The sequence below is a fragment of the Meriones unguiculatus genome, chromosome 8 (assembly GCF_030254825.1).
Source record: "Meriones unguiculatus strain TT.TT164.6M chromosome 8, Bangor_MerUng_6.1, whole genome shotgun sequence".
NCBI classification, from domain to species: Eukaryota; Metazoa; Chordata; class Mammalia; order Rodentia; family Muridae; genus Meriones; species Meriones unguiculatus.
This window is the reverse complement of record NC_083356.1, coordinates 21,735,144-21,757,885: the sequence shown is the minus strand read 5'-3', so window position 1 is coordinate 21,757,885 and position 22,742 is coordinate 21,735,144. Positions and strand designations below refer to the sequence as shown.

General features: G+C 51.7%; 1 protein-coding gene across 1 annotated transcript; it reads right to left on the bottom strand.

Annotated features, from left to right (window-relative positions):
• Positions 1–1,933: 1,933 nt before the first annotated feature.
• On the bottom strand, positions 1,934–14,539 carry Dnal4 (dynein axonemal light chain 4). The gene is made up of 4 exons (XM_021652413.2): positions 14,436–14,539; positions 5,038–5,240; positions 3,961–4,044; positions 1,934–2,986 (listed from the first exon to the last, which is right to left on the bottom strand). Exons 2-4 carry the CDS (start codon positions 5,104–5,106, stop codon positions 2,822–2,824), a joined length of 318 nt encoding a protein of 105 aa, XP_021508088.1. The 5' UTR covers positions 5,107–5,240; positions 14,436–14,539; the 3' UTR covers positions 1,934–2,821.
• Between the last annotated feature and the right edge of the window lie 8,203 nt (positions 14,540–22,742).

Genomic DNA, 22,742 nt, shown 5'->3' with positions numbered 1-22,742 from the left:
GTACAGCTGTCAAGAAACGGATCTCTTGAGTGGTTCATCTCCACTCCGTCCCTACTGGTCATTGCTCTTGTGTTGAGGTGGACGGAGGTATCTGACTGAGACCTGAACATGACCGTGGTGTCCTCTACGAGCATTTCTCTTTTTAGAAAGAAGAATTTATACCATGAAGGTGGAGGGCTGTGCAGTAACTAGAGGGCCATCCTGCAGTGTGTGTGTGTTTGTGTGTGTGTGTGTATGTGTGTATGTGTGTGTGTGTGAACGAGCCTGAGGTTGACATTGGGTGTCTTCCTCAACTGCTCTCCACCTTATTACATTTTTGCTTATTTATTCTGAGTGCATGCAGCCACACCTGGCCCTTTGCACAGGTTCTGGGGCTCGGTGTTTGGAGTCATGTGTGTTACATATTAGCAGAGACATGGGAGTAATTATAATAAATACTTCTTAGGTGTGCAGAAGTAATTACGTGAAATATGTTTCATGCTTGCCTTGTACTGAAGAAAAGCTGAAGTTGGAGGTGTCCTAGTTTCATTTCTGTTGCCATAATAAAATATCCTGAAAAATTTCGGAGGGAGAAAGGGTTTTCTTCAGATCTGAATCCCAGGTTGCAGTCACTGTGGGGAGGTCACAGTGGGCCTGAAGCAGCCAGTCACATCCCATCCGCAGTCCAGGGCAGACGTGCTCACCTGCTCGCACTTGGCTGGTTCTCCGCTCTCACGGGTTCAGGACCCCCTGCCTAGGAATGGTGCCGCCCACAGTGGGCTAAGGCCTCCCACATTGCTGAAGACAACCTCGCACAGACTGGCCACAGGCCACTCCACTACAGACAGTCCCTCATTGAGACTCTTCCCAGGTGACTCCAGGTGCGTCCACAACTAAAGCCAACCGCCAGCGGTGTCATTAGGCAGTTAACTATGGCTTTATGTGGGGGCAACAGGGAGAGGGGCATTTGATGTCTAGCTGTAACAGTGTCCTTTTTTTATACTTAAACTATAATTATATTTTCACATACTGTTGAGGAGGAGGAGGAGGGGAATGGGAGGGGAGAGAAAGGTGGGAGAAGGTGGGGAGGAGTGGGGGAGGAAGAGAAGGAGACTGCCCAGGGCTGCTGTGGTGCCCTATCACCCATCTGCCTGACAATGGCCACACAACCGCACTCCCTGGGAGCAGGCGGGGCCCACAGTGACCGTGCTGACGCAGGCTTGCTGCCTGCGGGCCTGTGGTACTGTACAGGCTGGACCCTACACCAGCGCCACCCTGCTGAGTTCCCCAGCCCAGGTGAGCTAGTGCACACCACTTGGGTGTCAGCTGTGCAAATCCTCCAGCAGCCTCTGGAGGCAAGCGTCACACCCACTCTACAGGCAAAGCTGCTGAGACCTAGAACATAACAAAGGGATCAGATCTGGGGACCTTGGGGCCCATAATCCCAGCCACCACTCCACCTTGGCTGCTGGCTAAACCAGCCTCACTTGCCAGCACCCACGTGTGGCAGATTAAGGCAAGAACAGATGCAAGGCAGGCGTTGATCAGCCGCAACTATTCCAGGCTGGTGCCCCCTCACCGCCTCCTGCACCACCCCACCTGGGCACCACTTCCAGTCCCAGGCACAGGGCTGCCCATCTCTCTGGCAGCAATGGAGCCAAGGAGCTGCCTCCCTCCTGGTCCAGAAGGGCTAATTCCTACCCCTCACATCTGCCCAGATGGCTATGTTGACACTTCAGACCTGTGCATAGGCTTGCACGCAGGCACGTACGAGCACTCACGCACACACACGCCCAGACACTCACTCACCCCTCCCCAGAGGCACTGCACTGGTCTCTTTGCATCATTGTCCAGAGGATCTGATGGAAATCTGCTACAACTGGGCGCGCACACAGGCGGATTCGGGCTGAACAGAGCCCTTGTTCCGGGAAACCTCAATACTCCATAGACTAAGTTTAGTTTTTGGTCATTTAATTGTAAAAACCAAGACGTTTATATAAATAAGACCACTGTGTAAAATATGATTCACCCTTCTACTAAAACCCTTCTTCCCACACTCAAAAAGAATCTAGAAAAGCCAGCAAGGTAAGAAGTACAAATAGCATGCGGTCCCTGATGAAGTCCCTGGCAGGCCAGGTTTCCCTGCTAACGGGGCCTCACGGTGAGAGCACTCCTGGCCCAGATGTCTCACCGGAGCTCAGCAACACCTGGAGAGCTCACTCTGCACCAGGCCCTGGCTCTCAGCCATGCCGCTGATCTGGTGGAGGTGCTGTGAAAGGTTCATGTGGCCTGGGCTGGGAGAAGGGGACAGGAAGACTGTGATGCCAAAGCCAGGACTGTGAACTGCTGCTGGTCCAGTAGGATGCGGTGGTCTGTTCGGCCCTGGGTCAGGCTGGGGGAGGGGAGAGGGAGCCCCTTCCCCAATGACAAGGAGAGAAGTGCCCTGTGTCTCCTGAGAGGAGACGGGAGAGGAGTCTCTTCTTAGGCTGCTTCCACACAGCCACTAATGACAAGGGAGGGAGATACTTCCCAGCAGTCCCTGGGGGTAGAAGGGCTTTGGGGCTCCTGGAATGAAAAAGTGGGACCAGTCCACTCTAAGGAGGAAATCCCATGACCTCACCCCTTCACCTGTCATATAATCCCACCCCTCATGCACACAGAGATGTCTGTCCACAGCTCAGGACTTAGGGGGAGACAACGGAGAACCTGGGAGTGGAGATGTCACTCTAGGTGTGGCTCAGGAAACCGGGCACAAAGACAAAAGAAAAAGACTGTCAACTCTCCTTGCAAGAGCCTCGGCGGCTCCCCAGCCCAGAGAGGCAGGGCTGCTGCAGGGGTGGTGTCAGGAGCACTTCCACACACACACGGCCAGGGTCCCCCCGAAGTACAGGTAGAGCAGATTCTTGACCTCGTGGGTGATCTCGAACCCAAAGCCCTCGCCGATGACCACATGCCAAGAGGAGCCAAACTTCTTGTCCATTGTCTCTTTGATCATCTTTGCAGCACTCTGGAAGGGAGAGGGTCCCAATCAGGGGCAGTGACAGGCACAAGCCAGCCCCTGCACCAGGAAGGAGAAGCCTGGGGCTGAGCTCTGGACAGAAACAGGCTGCTGCCTCGGCCTGACATCAGTCTGCCTTCGAGATCACCACAGCTGTTTCTACACAGCAGCCCCCCCGCAGGGCTATGACAGGGGAACAGCACCTGGACACCTCATTGGTCAGTCAGGAACTGGTGGAGGCAGGGAGGCACAGAGGCTTGAGGAAGCCTGAGCGGAGGGCTGGCTGCTACTCTGGGCTCCAGAGCAGCACCAACACCCTCAGTTGTGCACCAGAAAACAGGGACACAAACACAGGCTGTTGCAGAGACCAGAGGAAATAACACTGAGCACTGTGTGCCCATCACCTCTGTCTGAGGAAAGAGGTGCCATCACCCCTAGCCTACAGATCGGGTTCTGGGGTGAGAGCTGAGAACTAGTTTGTACTGAGAACAGTCACAGAGGGCTGTGGATGGGATGTGGCCACATCTCCACCCTTCCTCACCACAGCCTCATGAACGGCACCGCTGGGCTGGTACCTGTGGCCACATTTCTAGGACGGAGCCCAATACCTATAGCGGAGCTGGGACTCTACCCTTTCTGAATGGATGGATGAATTCATGGATGAATGCCTGGCAGGCTTCTGTTCATGGCTGGGATGGAGCCCAGGAAGATGCCCTAGCCAAACAGCCCTCTTGAGGAGCTTGAGGGCAGAGGTGCTGTGGAGACCCTGTTGGCTTCCCTCCCTCTGGGGCTCAGTGTGGCCCTTGGTTCCCTGGCTAGAACCAACCTCTCCTCTCACTGGCCTTCCAGAATAGTGACCACCTCCAAGCAAGGCTCTAGCCTTGTCCCAGCAGGTCTGTAGAGCTGGCTACGTGGCTCTGGAGCCACCCTACCACACACAGGGTCACAGAGGCACGAGGGGCCGCCTGCACTGATGGCAATACCTCATTGTTGTTGGAGAATTTCTCACAGGCTGTGACACAAAGCTCCATGGTCTCCACTCGCATCTCCTCTGGCATGTCCGAGTGCTAGAGACAGGGCAGGGTGACAAACAGAGAGAGGCTTAGCCGTGACCTGGCCTTCCTGGCCAGCCTCTCAGTCTTAAGCTTAAGGAATGAATACTAGGTGGCTTCCCTGGCTCATCCCTGGGCAAGTGATTTATCCCTGGCTGGGGCCTACAGCTAGGGTAGAACAGGAACGACGGAGCTGAACTACAGACTCTGGGGCCCATGGCCCTCTGCGAGGAACATGTGTAGGGGGAGCCCCACCTTCACTTTCTTCCCTGGGCACCCAGACCCCACCCATAGTGAGCACCCTGGCCAGGGCCAACCTCACATCTCCACTACAGGCCTGACTACTACATCTCATGTCAGTCTTAACATGGTCCTCTGAATCCACTCCTGAGTACAACGAGAGCGACTAACGAAAACAACATGAGTCAATGCCACCAACGTCTGTCCCTTCACTGCTCCTGGGACCTCAGGACAGAAGCCATACTCCTCACCGTGTTCCTCGAGCGGCTACCATCCAGGCCTGCACAGGCCGACACCACCATCACTCTGCCCCTCAGACCTGCCACTCTTAAGGGGCTCAAGCCAGACCTGACGAGGCCGAACTTGTCCCACTCAGTCTCCTACGCCTGCTGCTTCTCTGAGGGGCAGATCCTTCCTCAGGTCCCTGTAGGGCCTGCCGCCTAACTTGATGACAGTCACTGATCTGACTTCTTCCAGGCATCGGCCCCTATAGCACTCAGTTTTTCTTTCTAGCACTTACTGCCTGCCACTGTGTGCTTTCATGGCGGCGGGACCATCATCTGCCTTGTTGGCCACCATCTCTGCCTGTGACATATAGCAGGTGGCCTGGGCACAACTTGGTGAATGAATGAATGAATGAAGGAATGAATCGCTGTGACTGTAGATGTTTGGGCTGGAGCCAGCAGAGCCCTGGTCTCCTCGCTGCAAGCTCCACCCACCTGCAGGCCGCGGGACCTGGTGGCAACTTTCCTCCCTCCTGAAGCTTACCCTGACCAGGGGGAAGGTCTGCAGCCGCTTATAGTCAGCATCCTCTTTCTTGCCTTCTGCCTCTCCCATGATCTTCCCAGTGTGCCCTCAGGAGAGTAGGGCTTTCAGGAGGCACCGGGCCCAGCAGTCACAGCGCCCGCCGGGCTCGGGAAGCAGGCCTTGCCAACTTGGCGGGAGCAGAAAATGTCTTTCCCCAAGGGGTGCTGCAGAAAACAGGAAAAGCAGGAGGAAAGAGTTGGCTTCAAAACCACACATCACAAATTAGAAATGTCTCAGTGACAATCTGACACCTCCCCATCTCAACGCCTCTGCCTCCTTTCCCAAATGGCCAGCAAGTCTGCAGACGGAGGGTGAGTCAACCCGAGATGCTGCAAGAACACACTGTCATTGTCAAGACAGATACTGACTGCGGGCCAGACCCAGGGTGGAGGGGAGAGCTACCAGTTAGCAAGGACAGTTTCTGAGGGCTGATGACAGCCTGTCTGGTAGGAAGGAGGCCAAATGCACAGGTGACCATTGGCAATCTGGGCTGTCCCCAAGGGAGGGGCTCTTCTGCAGGACCCTGCTCTGCAGAGTGCTGCTCCACTGTGCTGTGTGGTGGCTTTCTTGACTTACTAAGTGCCTTGATGGTCCCTGCTAACTCTACCCAGAGCCACTAGGTCCCAGGAGCTGGAAGGCCCAGGCACTGGTATCAGTTCAGCCAATGACCAGCAGCACAGCCTGGGGCAAATGAGTTCTCATCAGTGACTGGGGCCACACCCTGTGACGTCAATGAGATAAGGCCTGTAAAGCAGGCAACTGGGTGTCACTTGGTCAGTGTCTGTCCCCTTCCTCTGGCTCCCAGGGGACTTAATAGCAGTTTTAGACTCTTTTTTTTTCCCCTCTATCCCCAAGACAGGGTTTCTACATTTTTTTCTAGGCACAAGCCCCTCCCCATCATATCTGGGCATCTAACAACAGGTAGGGCTTTTTATAAACAGATGCACTGCAGCTTAAATGACTGTCAGCTCTGCAGAAGTCAGGATGCTTCTTCATCATCCTAAAATAAAATCAAAGCGCTTCCTCTCGAGGAGGTACTGAAATGTATGAATGCAAACCACTGTGACGGTGAACCCTTCTTAGCAATTTACAGTAGACACCTCAGGCCATCATGGCGGCATTTGTGTTTTGTTTTGTTGAGACAGGGTTTCTTTGTGTAGTACTGGCTGACCAGGAACTCACTCTGTAGACCAGGCTGGCCTCGAACTCAGAGATCCACCTGCCTCTGCCTCCCAACTGCTAAGATTAAAGGCATGTGCTACCATCACCTGACACAGAGACATTTCTTAAATCTATACCTAAGTTAAATTTCTCTGCATGGCCACTGAACACCAAGATGCCCAGCATATTAACCAAGTGGTATGTATACAGATACATATTTTGAGACAGTGTTGTTCAGGTTGGCTTGAAACTTCTGGACTCAAATGATCCTTCTGCCTCAGTCTGAAGTAGCTGGGAATACAGGCGTAGGCCACCGTGCCTGACCAGCAGGTGGTAAGAGCAGGTAATGTGGATTACTGTTACTCACTAGCCCCTATTCCCAGCACTCTGTGAGGATGGCCGCAGAAGCTAGAGCATGGGAGTGGAGACCGGAGAGCTGCCACTCAGCTCTGGCCTGAGGTCACTCAGCTCAGGAAAGTGGCAAGCTAATGGCTACAGCATTGCCCTGGAGCAGATACCTCACTTCATGCTGACATGTGGGCCCTTGCCTGCACCCCTGACCACAAGTGCGGCTCAGATGGCCTGGCAGTAATGTGAGTGCTCCCCCTCCCTTCTCAGTGTGTGCGGTCCTGGGGTGACTGTGGTCTGGCCTGGCTGAGCACGGAGACTCAGGGTACTCTTTCCCCCTGCACCACACTGTTAACTGACACATCTCAGATGCTGCGGCCAGCCTCAGCACCACCCTGTTGCACCCTCGAGCAAGGCTCAATGCTTGGCATGGACTCCACCACTCCACAACACTGGTGTTTTCCCAGAGGACAGATGGCTCCCCTTATCTTCTAACTCTGGGCGTCTGTACAGCTTGGCTTTTAGCAGGTTTTGTTTGTCTCTACATATGAGCTGGCTGTTTACCAGGCACAATCCCACTGCACTTTCTGGTCAGGTTTCTTGTTCCACAAAAATCTGATGGGCCATTCATCTCTGCTCACTGGGTTAAAGCCTGTCTGCCAACCCAGCCTTCGCCTCCAGCTGTAGTAATGCCACTTCACCAGCAACTCGGCCACCTTCACAAGGCGGTACTGGCAGGGGTGCCAGGGCTCTCTGCTTTGTTTACCTCTGAGAATCCCAAGTGGGAACAACTTAAAGTGTGGAAGCAGCTGCTCTAGCATCTTCTACTTAAGTGTTTCAACTCAAGTAGATTGATTCTCAGAGCTGAGAAAGGCTGCCAGGCAGAGAACACAGAACTCAGGGTGTACGTCTATAGAATCTGTGGAAGCACACAGGACTTCAGGGGTGCTACCAGAGTCCCCTCTTCAGGAAAGACCCCAGGATAGTTCTAGGGAGCAGTGGCGTGGAGGGGAGGATGCCAAGTCAGAACATTTATGTGGAGGGGCTGCAGGTGTGCTAAATGGAAAAGCACTTGCTTGGCTGGTCAAAGGCCCGGAGTTCTATCCCTGAAGCTGCAAAAATAGATATACAAGTCAACAAACCGACGAAACATTGAGTCTAGGTTCTGGTTCTTTAAAAGAATGGAATTCTGCCTACTTCCTTGGCTTTGGAGCCCTGAACAAGGGGCTGCAGCCAGGCCTGAGCTTTGTCTTTGAGATGCTGTTCTCATTCTTGGCAGGCTGACATGAGCTTCCTGTGAGTGGTGTGAAGTACTGGTCCTCTGTGGTTCTTGCTGCTCTGCTCTCTGGGGCTATCAATCTTCCATACAGAACTCAGACAACATTATTCAACCAAATATGCTATGACCATGACTCATGAACACGAACAGCTTTTCCTAATCACTGCATATACTCCTGGCAATCCAAAACGGTAAGACTCACGGAGGAAGGGGACTTGTTACAGATGACGTGCTTCCACAGAGAGGGAAGAGGGATTTTTATGACCTGTATCATTCTGGTACAGCTCCAGTCGTTCAGCCACGATTAGCACTCCCTGCTGAACGGATGCTACCCAAAATAGCACAACTGGGGTTTTAATAACCTTATCAATCTCCCATGCGAATGAGCTCATGTCTGGGAGAGGCTGCATCAGACCAGGCCACACTTTTTAATAATGAAAGTGTGCAACAGTCGGGCCACCAAAAGCTCAACACCACCATCTGGCCCATGGTGGCATCTGCTCTCCCCCCAGGACTCCGTTAGTGCTCTGTGGAACCTCGCCCAAGAGGTTCACAGAGGGATTCCCACTGCCTTGTCAAAGCCAGTGCGCCTGTCTGGAAGGCCTTTGTTCTTTATGACAGTGACCTTAAGTCACTGTTTGTTACTTTGCTTCTGAAGTATTTGAGGAGAATCTTTAAGAGGGTAAGAGTTGTGTGGGAGGTAGGGGGAAAATTCACGGTCTCTGAGAAACGAGGTCAAAAAATATCTGCCAGCTGTGCGTGCATATACATGTGTGTGCTCATCTGCATATATGCTGACACTTAATGCCTGGAACGTTCTTGGTCCTTAGGCTTATAACCCAGCACATAAACGAGAAACCACAGGACCCTTCTGGAGTGTGTCAAGGTGTTTCCCAAAGACAGGTTCTGCAGGTGGGTCTGGATTCACATCTGTTCTGACCCTGACGGGCGCTCCTCCCCTAAGCCTCATCACGCATGCACGGGGGCTGAGCAGGCTCTACTTCACAGGAGGGTCAACACCTTTGCTGGGTGGCAGGAAGGAGCCTTTCCCTCTTTCCTCACAGGAGGCAACCGTACACTGGGCCCAGCACGTGCCCACTTCCCCCAGGCCCGCTGTGGGACGGACTCTGCTTTAGCACTGAGAAGAGAGAGTCACGAGGACACCAGTAAAGGCTGGGCTGGACCAATGGCGGCATGGTCTACCTTCATCTTCACGTTAGTTGCTACAACTCTACAGGAGCTCCCCAGTGAACTGGCTTCCAAATCTTAGGAGGGCCCTAGGGGAGGAGGGACAAAAGGCACCCAGTGGTTGGGGAGGTTTGATCACGGGCCCAAGAGCCAACATTTATAGAGCCAGGATCTGAGCCCAGATCCATACTCCTGGCTTCACCTTCTATGTTTTTTTCCTTACAAGAAATAAATTAAATATTGGCACCTTCCAGGTTAGCCACCTATCTGTGTCTGCCTCCTGCCTCTACCCACTGGAGAGGTGGTATGGGGGCGTGTCTCTGTGACCACCATAGCCATCAGAGTAACAAACTGCGGGAGGCAAGAAGATAGTTCAGTTTAATACGACTGAGTAGCCTATGTTGATTCACACTTCTAGACTCTGACCTGGAGCAGTTTATTGTAGACATATTTAACAATAGCGCAATCTGATGAAAAGTCTCCTGGTGATAATGAAATCAATCCCATGTACACAATAAAGCTCAAGACATGACCACATCAAAGCCCTTTGTAGAGTATGTGGGACATCTTCCATCAAGACAGGTTCTGTAGACTGACAAGCTCACGATGGGAGTCTTGGGGAAGATCCAGTGTGATCTCAGACACACAGATAGCACAAAGGTCCCCAGGCTATGAACCATGTCAGCTCCCAGCCTTCCGGAAGCAACCTTGTGTGTTTAACGTTCCAGGTTCCTCTTGTGCTTATCTGTGACCACAAGGACCTCTGTGCCTCCCACATCTCCCCCATTTTTATTTTTTAAGGAGAAAATTGTGGCTGTAATAGAGGCCAAGGCTGAATGCATTGCCAGCATAGCTAGTCTATTATAGACAAGCACGGGAGAATGACAAGAATAGCTAACTGAGGACAAAGGAAAGGGAAAGCTGTCTTAACCATGATGGCCATTCAAAGATCACTTGAGAGAGTTTGTTTTTCTCTTTTATGCAGAACATTAATTTGACCATTAATAGTATGAAAAAAATATAATACGTTAAAGCAACACATGCTTTAAATAAATCCTGGCAACTGAGATGATGCTTGGGCAATAGATAACCCACAGTAGCTCTATCTTCTCACGCTGTAGTTCCTCTGTGCCTCCCACTCACCCACACAGGGGCATGCACTGGGCATCTTGGTCATCCCATCGCTGCTTTTTCTGCCATTCCGCACCCTGCTTCTACAAACAAATGACAGCAGAGCTGACATGGTGAGGAGAAGAAGGGTCCAGGCACACCAGCACGGAGGTCAGGTGGTGACCGGATCCCCAAAGGCCTGGGCTACCCAGGTTGGGACAGAGTGAGGAGCAAACCCAGGGCTGCCGGGCTGCGGTCTCCAGTTTCACTGTAAGGGCATCAAAAGCCCATCAGCTAGCTGGGTGTGGCGGCATCATGCATGTATCCCAGCACTCAGAAGCCAACCTGGCCTACATAATGGGTTTCAGACCAAACAAGGCAACAGACAACCTTGTCCCCCCAATCCCACCCACCTTGGTTTTCCTGATTCAGGCTTTCTCTGAGAAGCCCTGAGCAAATACCGCCGCCCGGCATAAGACCATGTGTTAAGAAACTTTTCTTAAAGAAAAAAGAAGGAAAGGGGGGAGGGAAGGAGGAGGGCAAGCTGGAAGGGAAAATGGAAGGAAGTCTGGCTTCATCTGTTGTAAACAAGAGGTAGGTTGACAATAGGGAGAGGATAACTCCAGTCCCTTAAAAAAAAAAAGTTACCAGGCCAGGCATGGCGGTGTACACCTGTAATCCCAGCACTCTGGAGGCAGAGACAGGTGGATCCCTGTAAGTTCAAGGCCAGCCTGGTCTACAAAGCAAGTCCAGGACAGCCAGGGCTCTGTTACACAGAAAATCCCTGTCTTGAAAACAAACAGAAAAACAAAACAAATTACTTTTCTATGTTTCAAAAGCTATCTCATTTGGTTGTAAAAGGTCTTTATTTCTCAATTTTACTGAGACCCAGTATAAACTTCTTCGTGCTGTGATCACGGAGAGGGAGGGGAGAGAAGGGGAAGAAGAGGCGGGAGGGGTGGAGTTAGGAGAGACATCTGCTGACTGGCTTGAGCTAGGCGACTCAGCGTTTTCTTTGCCCGACACGGCGGCGCGCTAAACGACAGTGCTCACAGTACACCCCCACGGGCACAGCCACATTTGGATGAGATCCCAAACATTTTCCTTAAGAGACAGCATAATAAAAGTCAGAACCATGGCAGCCATGGGCTCTGCATGAGAGCAGCTGCCAGCGGCACGGGTTACCCAGCCTCCCTCACTTCTTCCTCACCCAGCAGAACAGATTTGAACGTAAGAAATTAAGAGTGACATTATCACAGGATCAAATTGCACTCGGCACTGACTTCTTTCCTGGGAAACAAATGATGACTGCTAATCATCAGTCACATCTTACAAGTGATCACGATTTCGCTGTGGGTCGTGAGTCCAGACAATCCTCCGGAGCTCAGGGACTGCAGTCTCGTTGACTATCCCAGAATGAGCAGTCCAGTGGCAGACACATGGCAGCAGTCCAAAAGATATCCAAAGTGTAATTACATTATATCTCAATGGCCTCCTGGGAGGGGAGAGGTCCATTCAAAGCCATCCAATAATACTTACTGAACCCTGGAGCTGGGATGGCTCAGCTTGGTTTGCCGCACAAGCCTGAGGACTTGAGTTCAGATTCCCAGCACCCACACAAGCTGGGTGCAGAGCTGGAAAGACGGCTCCATGGGTAAAAGTACTGGTTGTGTAAGCCTGACAACCCGAGTTCAAGCCCAAGTGGAAGGAGAGAGACAGCTCCCAAAAGTTGCCCTTTGACCTCCACACGTACACTGGAGGCGCATATGCATGCTCGCATCCTCTCTTTCCCTCATATGTAAGCCACCCAGAGGTGGCTGAGTACTGTGCTCAGTGCTGCAATCCCAGTGCTGGGGAGACAGGGACAGGAGGACCCTGGGGCTTGCTGGCCACCCAATATAGTCAATACGTGAAGAGAGAACCTGTCTTTAAAAAAAAAAAAAAAGTGCAGAGTGGCTGAGAAAAATACTGGTCATCCGTCTCTGGCCTCCAGATGCATGTACAAACATACACATAGGCTCTCTTACACATGAACATGTATATACACACAATTTTCAAAACATAATAATTACTTAATACTTCAGCTAGTGCCCAGGAGAGGAATTCTACACACAGGCTCTCAAAAATTCACTACCCCCAACAAACTGCCAGACAGGCACTGTTTTCCCTGTGTTACTGATGAGTGCATTGGCTGAGCAAAGCAAAGTGACTCTCCGTCCAGCTGAGACATGGAGGGCCAGATCCCACTCCACGTACACATGAGTTCAAAACCAAGCTTTCGACAACTGACAACTCCACTGTAACCATGCAGGGGGCAGCACCGCTGTCATGGTGTTTCCAGCATAGGTGAAACCTGACCCAAGGTGGAAAGAAATGAAAGAGAACAAAGAGAACTAGGAGGGGGTGGGAGGACAGCGAGAGAAGCCCAGAGTTAAGGGCAGCCGGGGGTCAGTCTTGGTGAGTGAAGAGTCCTGCCAAGCAGGCATGACAGGAGACTGCACACAGGAGCAATGCAGTGGTTGCAAGAGAAAGTTCAAGGCTTCCTGGGACTGGGAGGCAGATCGGGGCGCGGGGGGGAGGCTGAGGATGGGTTGTGGAAGTGCAGGAGACCCTAAAACCTTGGCAAAAAAGTGCAATTTTGTGTTTTGAGATAGGCTCTCATATAACACAGGGTGGCCTTGAATTCACTGAGCAAGTGAGGACAAGCTTGAACTCCTGATACTGCTGCTACCACCTCAGAAGCACTTGGGTTGCAAGCTGGCAGCACCGTGACTGGTGAGTTGGATTGACAGGGACAGCAGTTAGGAAGCTGCGGCAACAGCCCAAGTGACAGGCACTGAAGGCCTGCACCAGAACGGCAGCCTAGGGAATGGAAAGGATGTGATATCCCCACGGAGTCAGCACCATGATAACTTGGTAACTTCCTCAGTGACCAGGAAGAACAGATGGGGCAGGTAGAGAAGCGGGCCAGCTTGATTTTGGCAGGCCAGCTGGAGAAAGGCAAATGGAGACGTCTGATCAGGAGCACAAGATGACAGGACGGCTGGGAGAGGGAAGCTAGGGGGTCTTGCTCTCACGTCACCATATCAACCTCCCCCAGTTTCCTCACCCCATCTGCACCCCAAGAATCCCTAACTGGAGAGTACAGGGGAAAGATCAAGGCCAAAGGGCAGGTCTGAGACCTATCTGCAGATGGTGGACAGTAAGTGGCACCAGCTCCACAGGAAATCTCTGAGTTCCTCCTAGGAGGGAAAGTGTGAGGGAGGAAGAGACAAAGAAAGGAAATTAGGGGGTTGGGGAAAATGGGTCAGTTTATAAAGTGCTTGCTCCACAAGCATTAAGACCCGAGTGTAGCCGCCATGCCTGTGACCCCAGCAGTGGAGAGGCAGCTGGAAGGATCCTTGGCCATCTAGGCCGATGGTGAGTGCCTAGCAGCAATGAGAGACCCTGCCTCAAAAAATAAGGTGGAGAGTGATTGTGTGAAGACACCAAATGACTTCTGGCCTCCACATGGACCTGCACACACAAGAACACATACACACACAGGAAAAAAAAACAAAAAACAAAACAGCAAGTTACCAAGTCCTAAATCTGCACTGGACTGGACCCTTTGTACTTCAATTGCCAAAGGAGAATATTGGCTTTATAGATGCACTCACTGGTGCCCACGGAGATCTCAGGTAATTCGCCAGGATTTTTACAACTGAGAAAATCCAACTTAGGTTTGACAAGTTCTGCGCATTACATAAAAGGAGGGAAAAACACATCCTCCCCAGGAGCTGACAGAACAACATCCTAGGACGTCAGAGTCCAGAAGGCCTTTGCGACCGTTCAACCCAATTTCGTCTTTATAGATGGGGAGACTGAGTCCTCCCCAACGGAAGGGAATCCCAGGACGTCGCCAAATCTGCAAACCAAGCGGTCTGGGACGAGGCGATTGAGCTCACCAGCCAGCAGCAGCGAGGCGGCGAGGGGACAAAGTGCTGCGCGAGTCAGAAGAGGGCGAATGCGAGGGCACCGAGCTAAACGGGACCCAGGGTGGGTGAGGAGGAGCGGCCTGCAGAGTAGTGGTAGTGGGGCGCAATGTCATTGCCGAGCTCCACCGTCCCCTACGTGGGGCAAGGCGGGGAGGAGGTCCTGGCCGGGAACCGTGGTCTGGGGACCTAGGTGGGGCCTCGTCCTGGGACAGGCCTTGTCCGCCCCGCGCGTCCTACCGCCCTCCCTTAGGGCCGGCCCGCCCCACCGCGCTGCCCACCGCACTCCGCGGCCTCACCTGCTCCCGCGGGGGCCGGAGCCGAGGCCACTGCCAGCGCACCCCCCGCCAGGGTTGTCAAGGAGCGGGCAAGAGTGTCTTAGCAACCAGTACGGAAGTCCCGCCCCCGCACCGGACGTTGACAGCAGTTTCACTTGTTATTGGTCTAGAGAGGTGCCAATTGATTCCGAAGGGCCTAGGAGGTCGGCGCTTACGTGAGGGGCGTGGCTTAGAGACTGGGGAGGCGGGGCATCGCTCTTAGTCGTCTTAAATATGCCGGAGCAGCCGGCCAGAGGCTGAAGTTGTCTTTGGAGAGAGGCAAACTTGGTGAAGGTGTATTGCCCTGGGAGTTTTCTTCACTGAAAAATGACAGATGCAGTTTGTTGGTGCCGTGACGCCGATCTGCTATTTTACAAGGCCCTCAAGAGCCTGATAACCAGAGTTTATGTAGTGTTTTAGTGCTTTACTGTGACAGTCTCATTGATTCTCAGCATAGTACTTTCAGGTAACAGCGTCGGTAATCCCGTCTGGTCTGAACCGATGTGTAGAACTTGAGAGACTGAAGGAGAGAATCAAGGAGTAATCCCGGAGAAGGAACTCAATTCTTCTTGCCCTAGCATGCACCAGAGTCGCCTTGCCCTAGGAGCTGCGAGACCCTTGTACCATCAGAGGCAGCTCTCTGGAACCTGCTTCTGATTCTTCTCGGGCGGAAATGACCAAAGAGTGTTAGTGCGGCTTGGTGAGGGGAAGGTGAAGAGTGGATCAAAGGGTTAGTGGGATACCCCATAATTTAAACGATTACTCTATGCTCAACATGTGATCATTAGAGAAGCCACACGAGCCGGTTTTCTGGCATCTACAGGTGGCTCAGCCCTGGCCACGCTGGTGATTCTGGGGAAGGTACCTATAGTCCAGCAGGAAGAGAGCCACCAAAAGACATGGATCATTTATTCCTCACGTTTCTATAGCAGAGGTTGGCAGGGTACTGGCTCCTCTAAGTGTAATACCTAAATGGGCAGAACCCAAGATGACCAGAAGGCCAATGAGAGTGGGATACAATTGCCTGGAAAACGGCAGTGGCTCCAGGAGGCCTGGGTGCAGGGCCAGTGCAGTGTAGGTCGGAGTGAAGACACAGAAGGAAGTAGGGTACTAGATGGAGGGGTTTAAAACATAAATGGCCCCTGCTGTGAGGGGAGAATGGAGAACTTGCTGGAGAGCTTCAGGGAGGGCAGTAACAAGGTCTGATCTGGGACACTGGATTATCACTAATCTGAGTGTGTAGACTGAGAGCACACACACCCGGTTTGGTTGGAGGCTTGGCAGCATGAACTCAGCTAGGCGCGTGCCAGCTCCCAGCTTGTCTCCCTGGAAAGTTCTGAGGGTCTGTGGCAATTCTTACTCAGCCTCCAAATTTCCTTGATCATCTCTTCCAACTTTCTCCAGGAGACGGAGGACAGCATTTGAGGGGGATGATGCTCTTAGCTTTTGTCTCTCATAACAACGTCTCCCAAAAGGGGTCCGTGTTTGCCGTCTTCCCTTTCTCGCCTCCCATTCATTCTTCCGCCCGCTGCAATCTGGCTTCCACTCCCACAATGCCACTGAAATTCCCTCTCTCACAGTTACCAGCGACCTTGTGGGAAGCAGAAATTGATAGACCTTCTTAGTCTTTATTTCACAGGGACCCATCTTCCCTGCTGGCAGCACCAACCACAAGAATCTTGATGCAGTTCTCCATCACAGAGGTGGTACCTATAGACCTCTTAGCAATGCAGATTCCAGGGTCTCCTGCAGTGGAATGGGGAGAGAGAGGAGTGTGGGTTTTAATAGGCCGCCTTGTGCCTGCTAACAGAAAGAGCCACTAGGTAACAGGTTCCTTCACTCCACCCCCAGATCTCTAATTCATTTTTTGGCTCCCATCTTGGGCTCTTGCTTTGCTCCTTAACTTGAATGTGTTTTTTTCCTGACAAGTTGCTATGGTTTGGATGCGAAATGTCACCCACGGGCTTGTGTTTTGCACACTTGATCTCCAGCTGGTCGCACTGTTTGGGCAGGTTGTAGAATCTTTGGGACATCAGATCTACCTGGCAGGCAGCTGGGGAGCAGGCCTTCCTTTTGGGTTACAGCCCTGCCCGGTCCTACCCTACTTCTAGTCTTCCTCTCTGCACCAAAATTTAAAGGAGCCATGTCCTGGTCGCCATGCTTTCCACTTTCTATCCTTATTGTAATGGACTATACTTCTGGATAATGAACCAGAAGAAATGCTTTCTCCATATATATGACAGGTTTTCTCTGTGTTTACCCTAGCTGCTGTCCTGGAACTCACTCTGCAGACCAGGCTAGTCTTGAACTCAGAGACCCACCTCCCTCTACCTCCTGAGTGCTGGGTTAAAGGTGTGCACCACAACACCTGGCTACATCTCCTTGCCTATATTGCTCCTGCCAGGCATTTTGGCACACTGACAAGAGCAATAACAAATCAGGGCTCTTCATTTGCTTGCTCCCTCGTCAAGTCAAGTTTCCCATACTTGCTGGAGTTGTAGATAGGATGTGTGCACCCTGGAAACGTCCCGTTCACCCAGGGAGTGATGCTCTCGATGTGTGCCTTGTTAAGAAGTGCTGTTTTAGGACTGTCCCTTGGGGCTCTTCTGTCCACAGTTCCCTTTATCCTTTTCCTTTTAGATCAGCCTGTGGGTAGTGGCCCCTTTGGAGGTTGAAGGACCCTTTTACAGGTTCACCCAAGTCTATCGGAAAGCACATTACAATTCATAACAGTGATGGGGAGGTCCTCCCCCCCTTCCATCTGACCCTAGCTTATCAGGTCTCTTCAGGACTGGCTACAATGTCCTCCTCTGTGGCCTAGCAAGGCTGCACCTCCCTGGGAGGTGGGGGGAGGTCAAAGAGCCAGCCATTGAGTTCATGTCAGATCAGTGGACTTGGAAAGGGGCAGGGAGGAGATGAGGGAGGGAGGGTAGGATTGGGAGAGAACGAAGGAGGGGGCTATGGCTGGGATACAGAGTGAATAACCTGTGATTAATATAAAAAATAAAAATTATAAAAAAACAATTCATAACAGTAGCAAAATTACAGTTATGATGTAGCAACAAAAATAATTTTATGGTTGGGTATCATTATAACATGAGGAGCTTTATTAAAGGGCCGAAGCTTTAGGAAGGCTGGGAACCACTGAGCTGGCCTCCTGATTGCTCTTATATTTTACTTTCCAGACTTGGCCTCTCTTAAGCACTTGGCCCAGATGTCCAACAGAATCCCAGCTGTTTCTACCAGAATGGCCCACAAACTTTTTAAAGAAGCACGTCCCAAGTTGAATGGATCCTCCAGCTTCTTCTCCTCATCTTCCTCATCTGGGCAAATGGCTGCACTGGCCTCCGTCAGACACCGAGGCATCACCTTTAAGCTTTCCCAGCCCTAGCCTACCTCCAGCCAGCGACTGGTCTGCTTGTCTTGAGTCCTGTCTCCTCACACGCCTGTCCCAGCACAGCAATGCAGCTGGAGCCATTGTTGTAGCAGCTACTTCCTTCCCAGGCTGCCACCTGTTACCCTGCTCTCCCCCAACCCCCCATTCCAGTCGGTGTGGTCCTTCCCAAACACAAGTCACATCCCTGCTTATCAGCTCCTTCCTCACCCCGCAGTGACCCAGTGTCCCAAATTGGCAGTCAAGGCTCACCTTCACCTTCCTCCTGTTTCTTTTCCTTTTCCCCAATCAGCTGAATAATAATAATAATAATAATACATAGACATGAACTGGGGACTTGGCTCAGTGATTAAGAGTTCTTGCTGCTCTTCCAAAGGACTCAAATTCAGTTCCCAATGGCCACCTGGTGGTTCACAACTGCCTGTAACTTCAACTCCAGGGAATCCTGTGCATTCATGTTCCCCTCCAATCTCTCCATACCCCCAAGGACACATAAATAAAAAAAAAAAAATGAAAAGAACAGAGTAATGCCATATGCCCTTCACCAGTGTCCCCAACAACAACATCCTGCAAGAATAAAGGGCAGGTCACCAGCACGAAGGCAGTTTCCCTTATTTTGTTTTTGTGCATATGTGTGCACAGATGTGTGAATTCATGCGCACTGGCTGGTTTTGTCAACTTGACACAAGACGTAGTCACCAGAGAGTAAGGAGCCGCAGCTGAGGAAATGCCTCCACGAGATCCAGCTGTAAGGCATTTTTCTCATTTAGTGATCAATGTGGAAGAGCCCAAGCCATGGTGGGTGGTGCCATCCCTGGGCTGGTGGTCCCGGGTTCTGTAAGAAAGGAGGCTGAGCAAGCCATGCGCTTTGGAAGTGTAAGCCGAATAAACCCTCCCCCCCTCCACACACTTGCTTTTTGGTCATGGTGTTTTGTTGCAGCCACAGAAACCCTAACTAAGACATTTGTGCATATATATTTGCATGTGTGATTATGCATATAGATGTGCAATATATATATTTATGTGTGTGATTATGTACTTTTGTAAGCAAGTGTGTGAATGTGTGTATGTGTGCATGTGTGAGTGTTGTATGTGTTGATTTGTGTGTATTTTGTGTGTGTGTTTAGTTTAATGCAGTTTTATGGAATTTGTATATCGATTAGACTTTAGATTCCCCTCCTCCCTCTGGATCATCCTTTCTGAAGGCATATCTGACCGCTGTCTTTGGAATGCAGAACAATACATACAACAAAAACCCGGTGTGAGGGTTGGATGCGGTTTCTCTCCTCCAGGAAGGGCTGACTCTTGCGTCTAGCAAGCCATTGTCAAAGGGGCCGGCATTTCACTTTAACAAGTGAGAGGACTGAGAGCAGGTCTTCCTTTGTGGGAGAACTGGACTATTTCCCACGCACTGGTTTTCAAGAGTGTAGCTTGTTGGAGCGGGAGGGGGCGGTCCTGAAAGTCTTCCCAGAGCGCCTCATCCTGACCTCCTGCTTCTAACAGGAAGCTCTCACCTATCTGTCCTCTAGTTTCTTGTGCATATGAACCTGTTGCTCACCTGAGGCAGCTCTGGTAAGCAGCTGCAGCCCCGTTGCCAGGCTCACCCCTCTGAGATATTCTTCTCCCTGGGACCTTTGTTCCTCAACTCTAGGCTGGTGCCTTACTGGGTGGTACAAGTGTTTGATGTCTCTGGGTTTTCTCAGCGAGAGAGTCTAGTCTGCAAAAGAAGCCCCCACCTCAGCCTTTGTTTCTTTGATATGTGTTCTGATGTACTTGAAGAGACAAAGGGAACCTTAAGTTACCACATACACACACACACACACCCTATCTCATGCAGTGTTCATATGTGTAGAAGATGAATGCCTCCCAATGGCCCACCTGTTTAAGGTGTGGTTCCCAGCTTGGTACTATTGGAACGACTTGGAACTTTTGGTTGGTGGGGTCTTGGTAGGAGGCCTTTAGGTCATGGGTGACATGACTTTAAAGGGAACTGTGGGACCTGTCCTCCTCCTCCTTCTTCCTGATCATGAAGTGAGTGGTTTTATTCATCACACACTCCTGTTGTTATGCGTTGCCCTGGGTTGTCATATGTCAAAAACACTGCCCTTTTCCATAAAGGAGTGGTGGGTGGTCATGAAGGAGGGAGGAGAAACTGCGGTTGAGATTCAAAAAATAAATAAATGAATGAGCAAGCAAGCAAACAAACAAACAAATAAAGGAAACAAACAAATAAAGGAAACGAACAGCGGAGCCAGGCCACAGACCAGAACTTCCATGAGACAAAAGACACCCATTCTCTGTGTGAATGGATCATCCCAGGTGGCCAGTTAAAGCGGCAGAGGCAGGCTAATGCAGCCGTGTTTCCTCTGGAACGGGGCTGCATAAACATTCTGGTGCTGTCATTTCCCAGCATCGTGATCCTGGCAAAGCCTCTTCCTGGCTCCCAGGTCTCTCCTGTTACTCCCCTCGCTGGGCTGAATAAACTAATATATGCCAAAGGCTGAGAGCAGGGAGTGCCTGGCACATAGGAAGTGCTCGGTGGCTATCAGTCACTAGTATCCAGTGTGTGTGTGTGTGTGTGTGTGTGTGTGTGTGTGTGCACGCTTGCGTGCGTGGTGTGGTGCGTATATAGTGGTGAAAAGGGTACACCTGGCTCCTCCACCATGGAGGGGATGTCCATTCTGTAGGCACTCTGTTTTTGTTTTGAGACAGGGTTTTTTGAGACAGGGTTTCTCTGTGCAGCCTTGGCTGTCCCCGACTCGCTTTGTAGACCAGGCTGGCCTTGAACTCACAGAGCTCTGCCTGCCTCTGCTTCCCGAGTGCTGGGATTAAAGGCGTGTGCCACCATGCCTGGCTCTGTAGGCACTCTGGTGGCCCACAATAAAAGTAAACAAGGTGTTTACAAAGAGAGGTGAATGCTACGGCCCCACCAGAAGAGAGGACATCTCCCCCGCCCCTCCAGCAGGTGTTTGAATGCTTGGCCCATAGGGAGTGGCCTTGTTGGAGGAAGTGATTCACTGTGGTAGCAGGCTTTGAGGTCTTACAAGCTCAAGTCTAGCCAGTGTGGCATGGTCTCCTGCTGCCGCCCATGGATCCAGAGGTAGAACGCTCAGCTCCTTCTCCAGCACCGCGCCTGCCATGTCTGTAGCAACATGCCGCCATGTTTCCCACCATGATGATGATGAACTAACCCTCTGAAACTGTAAACTAGACCCAATTAAAAGGTTTCTTTTATAAGAGATGCCATGGTCTCGGTGCCTCTCTTCACAGCGACAAGACCCTGACTAACGGTCAGCAACATTTCTGTGAGTGCTGTGCAAAAAACAAAACAAAACAAACAAAACAAAACAAAAACCAAAAAAAGCACAAGATAGTCTGCTGGGAACAAGGGGAAGGAGCAGTCCAGGTGCCTATGGCCTCTGTCTGGCACACGTCACGGAACAGCAGGACGGCCAGTGTGTCCAGAGTTTGGTAAGCAGAGGGGAAGAGTGGCTGAGTGAGCGCTGAGAAGTGGCTGGGCTGGGATGACAGGGAAGATCTGGATCACACACCAAATATACCGGGGAACCTGGGGCGATGGCACGTGCCTTTCACCACAGCAAGTTCCAGCCAGGATTAAACAGTGAAACCAAGTCCAAAAAAGAAACACATTCTGGGTTCAGCTTGGCTCATGCCTTTAATCCCGGAAGGCAGAAGCAGGTGGATCTCTGAGTTTGGGGCTAGCCTGTTCTACATAGTGAGTTCCAGGACAGCCAGCGCTATGTACAAGGTAGACAGACCCTGTCTAAAACAAACCAAAACAACAACCCTCCCTACACAGAGAGAGTGGTCCAGCCTGTGCTGGAGATGGAGCTGAGACAAACACCTCTAAACCCTCTAAACCCTCCATATCTCCAGCTCTGCTTCTGCCCCTTTCCTGCAGCATGGCAGGTGTTCTGTCCGACGGGTGGGGAAATGGGAGCTCAGAGGTTAAGTTCCTGGTTCCCGGCTTCTCAGAAGAGGCCTGCCCCAGCCTGGCAGCACCGCCTGAGGATCAGCTGAGCTGGCCGAACCAGTCCTGTTGAGTCCTGATGGTGGGAACCAGTGCCCACCCAACACCGGCTGTGTACCTGGGTCCCACAGATGAACAGAGCAGAACTGAGGCCAGCTCCCATCTCCTCCAGAGCCCGCAGACCTGCTACCATCCTTGGTTTATGCTCGGGGTGGGGAACCTCTCTAAGTGCCAGGCAGGCAGTCTGCGGAAGTGAGCTACCAGCCTGACACCCCTGCTTTCCCAGGGAGTCTTGAAACAAAGGGAACAAAGACAAGAGGGATGGTCAAGAGAGGGTATCAACTCAAGGTGATGGGTGGTCACTATCAGGTCATGATGCTGTTGAGAGGTGATTGGCCCAGAGGGCACTGACTCCACCATTTACTACACTTCGGAGCAGTGTGGGCTAGTAGGAGGTGGGGCCTGTCTGGAGAAATTAGTCACTGGGACATGCTTCTATTTTTGAATGATGTATCAGCCCGGCCTCCCCACCCTCTTCCTGGCCACCAATGGACAGCAGCTTTGTTCCCTCACACCCTTCTACCATGATGCTCTGCTTCAACCACCACCCGGAAATGAGCCCGCTGACCGTGGATTTGAAACCTCAGCAACTGTAAGCCCAAACAAGGCCCATTTAAGGGAGGAGACACTTGGACACAGGCTCACAGGAGAGACAGTGCAGACAAGGAGGAGTTGGGGATTGAGGGGACGGGTTCTTGAAAGGGAAGGTTGCCCTCCTGTATGCAGGGCTGGGGCAGAGGGTTGTGGACGGAGGACTGGGAAGATGTGATGTCGCTGTTTGGGAGAGCAAGACTGGCTGTTCCCTTGCCCTTTCTGCCTGTGGGCGTTAATGCTGATGGGGCTC

Bases quoted from the DNA above. Each gene is read 5' to 3' on its own strand.
- Dnal4 (XM_021652413.2), bottom strand. From the start codon at position 5,106: ATGGGAGAGGCAGAAGGCAAGAAAGAGGATGCTGACTATAAGCGGCTG. The intron at 4,045-5,037 runs GTAAGCTTCAGG...CCCTGTCTCTAG, and splicing joins AGACCTTCCCCCTGGTCAGG to CACTCGGACATGCCAGAGGA. The intron at 2,987-3,960 runs GTATTGCCATCA...TCTCCCTTCCAG, and splicing joins AATTCTCCAACAACAATGAG to AGTGCTGCAAAGATGATCAA.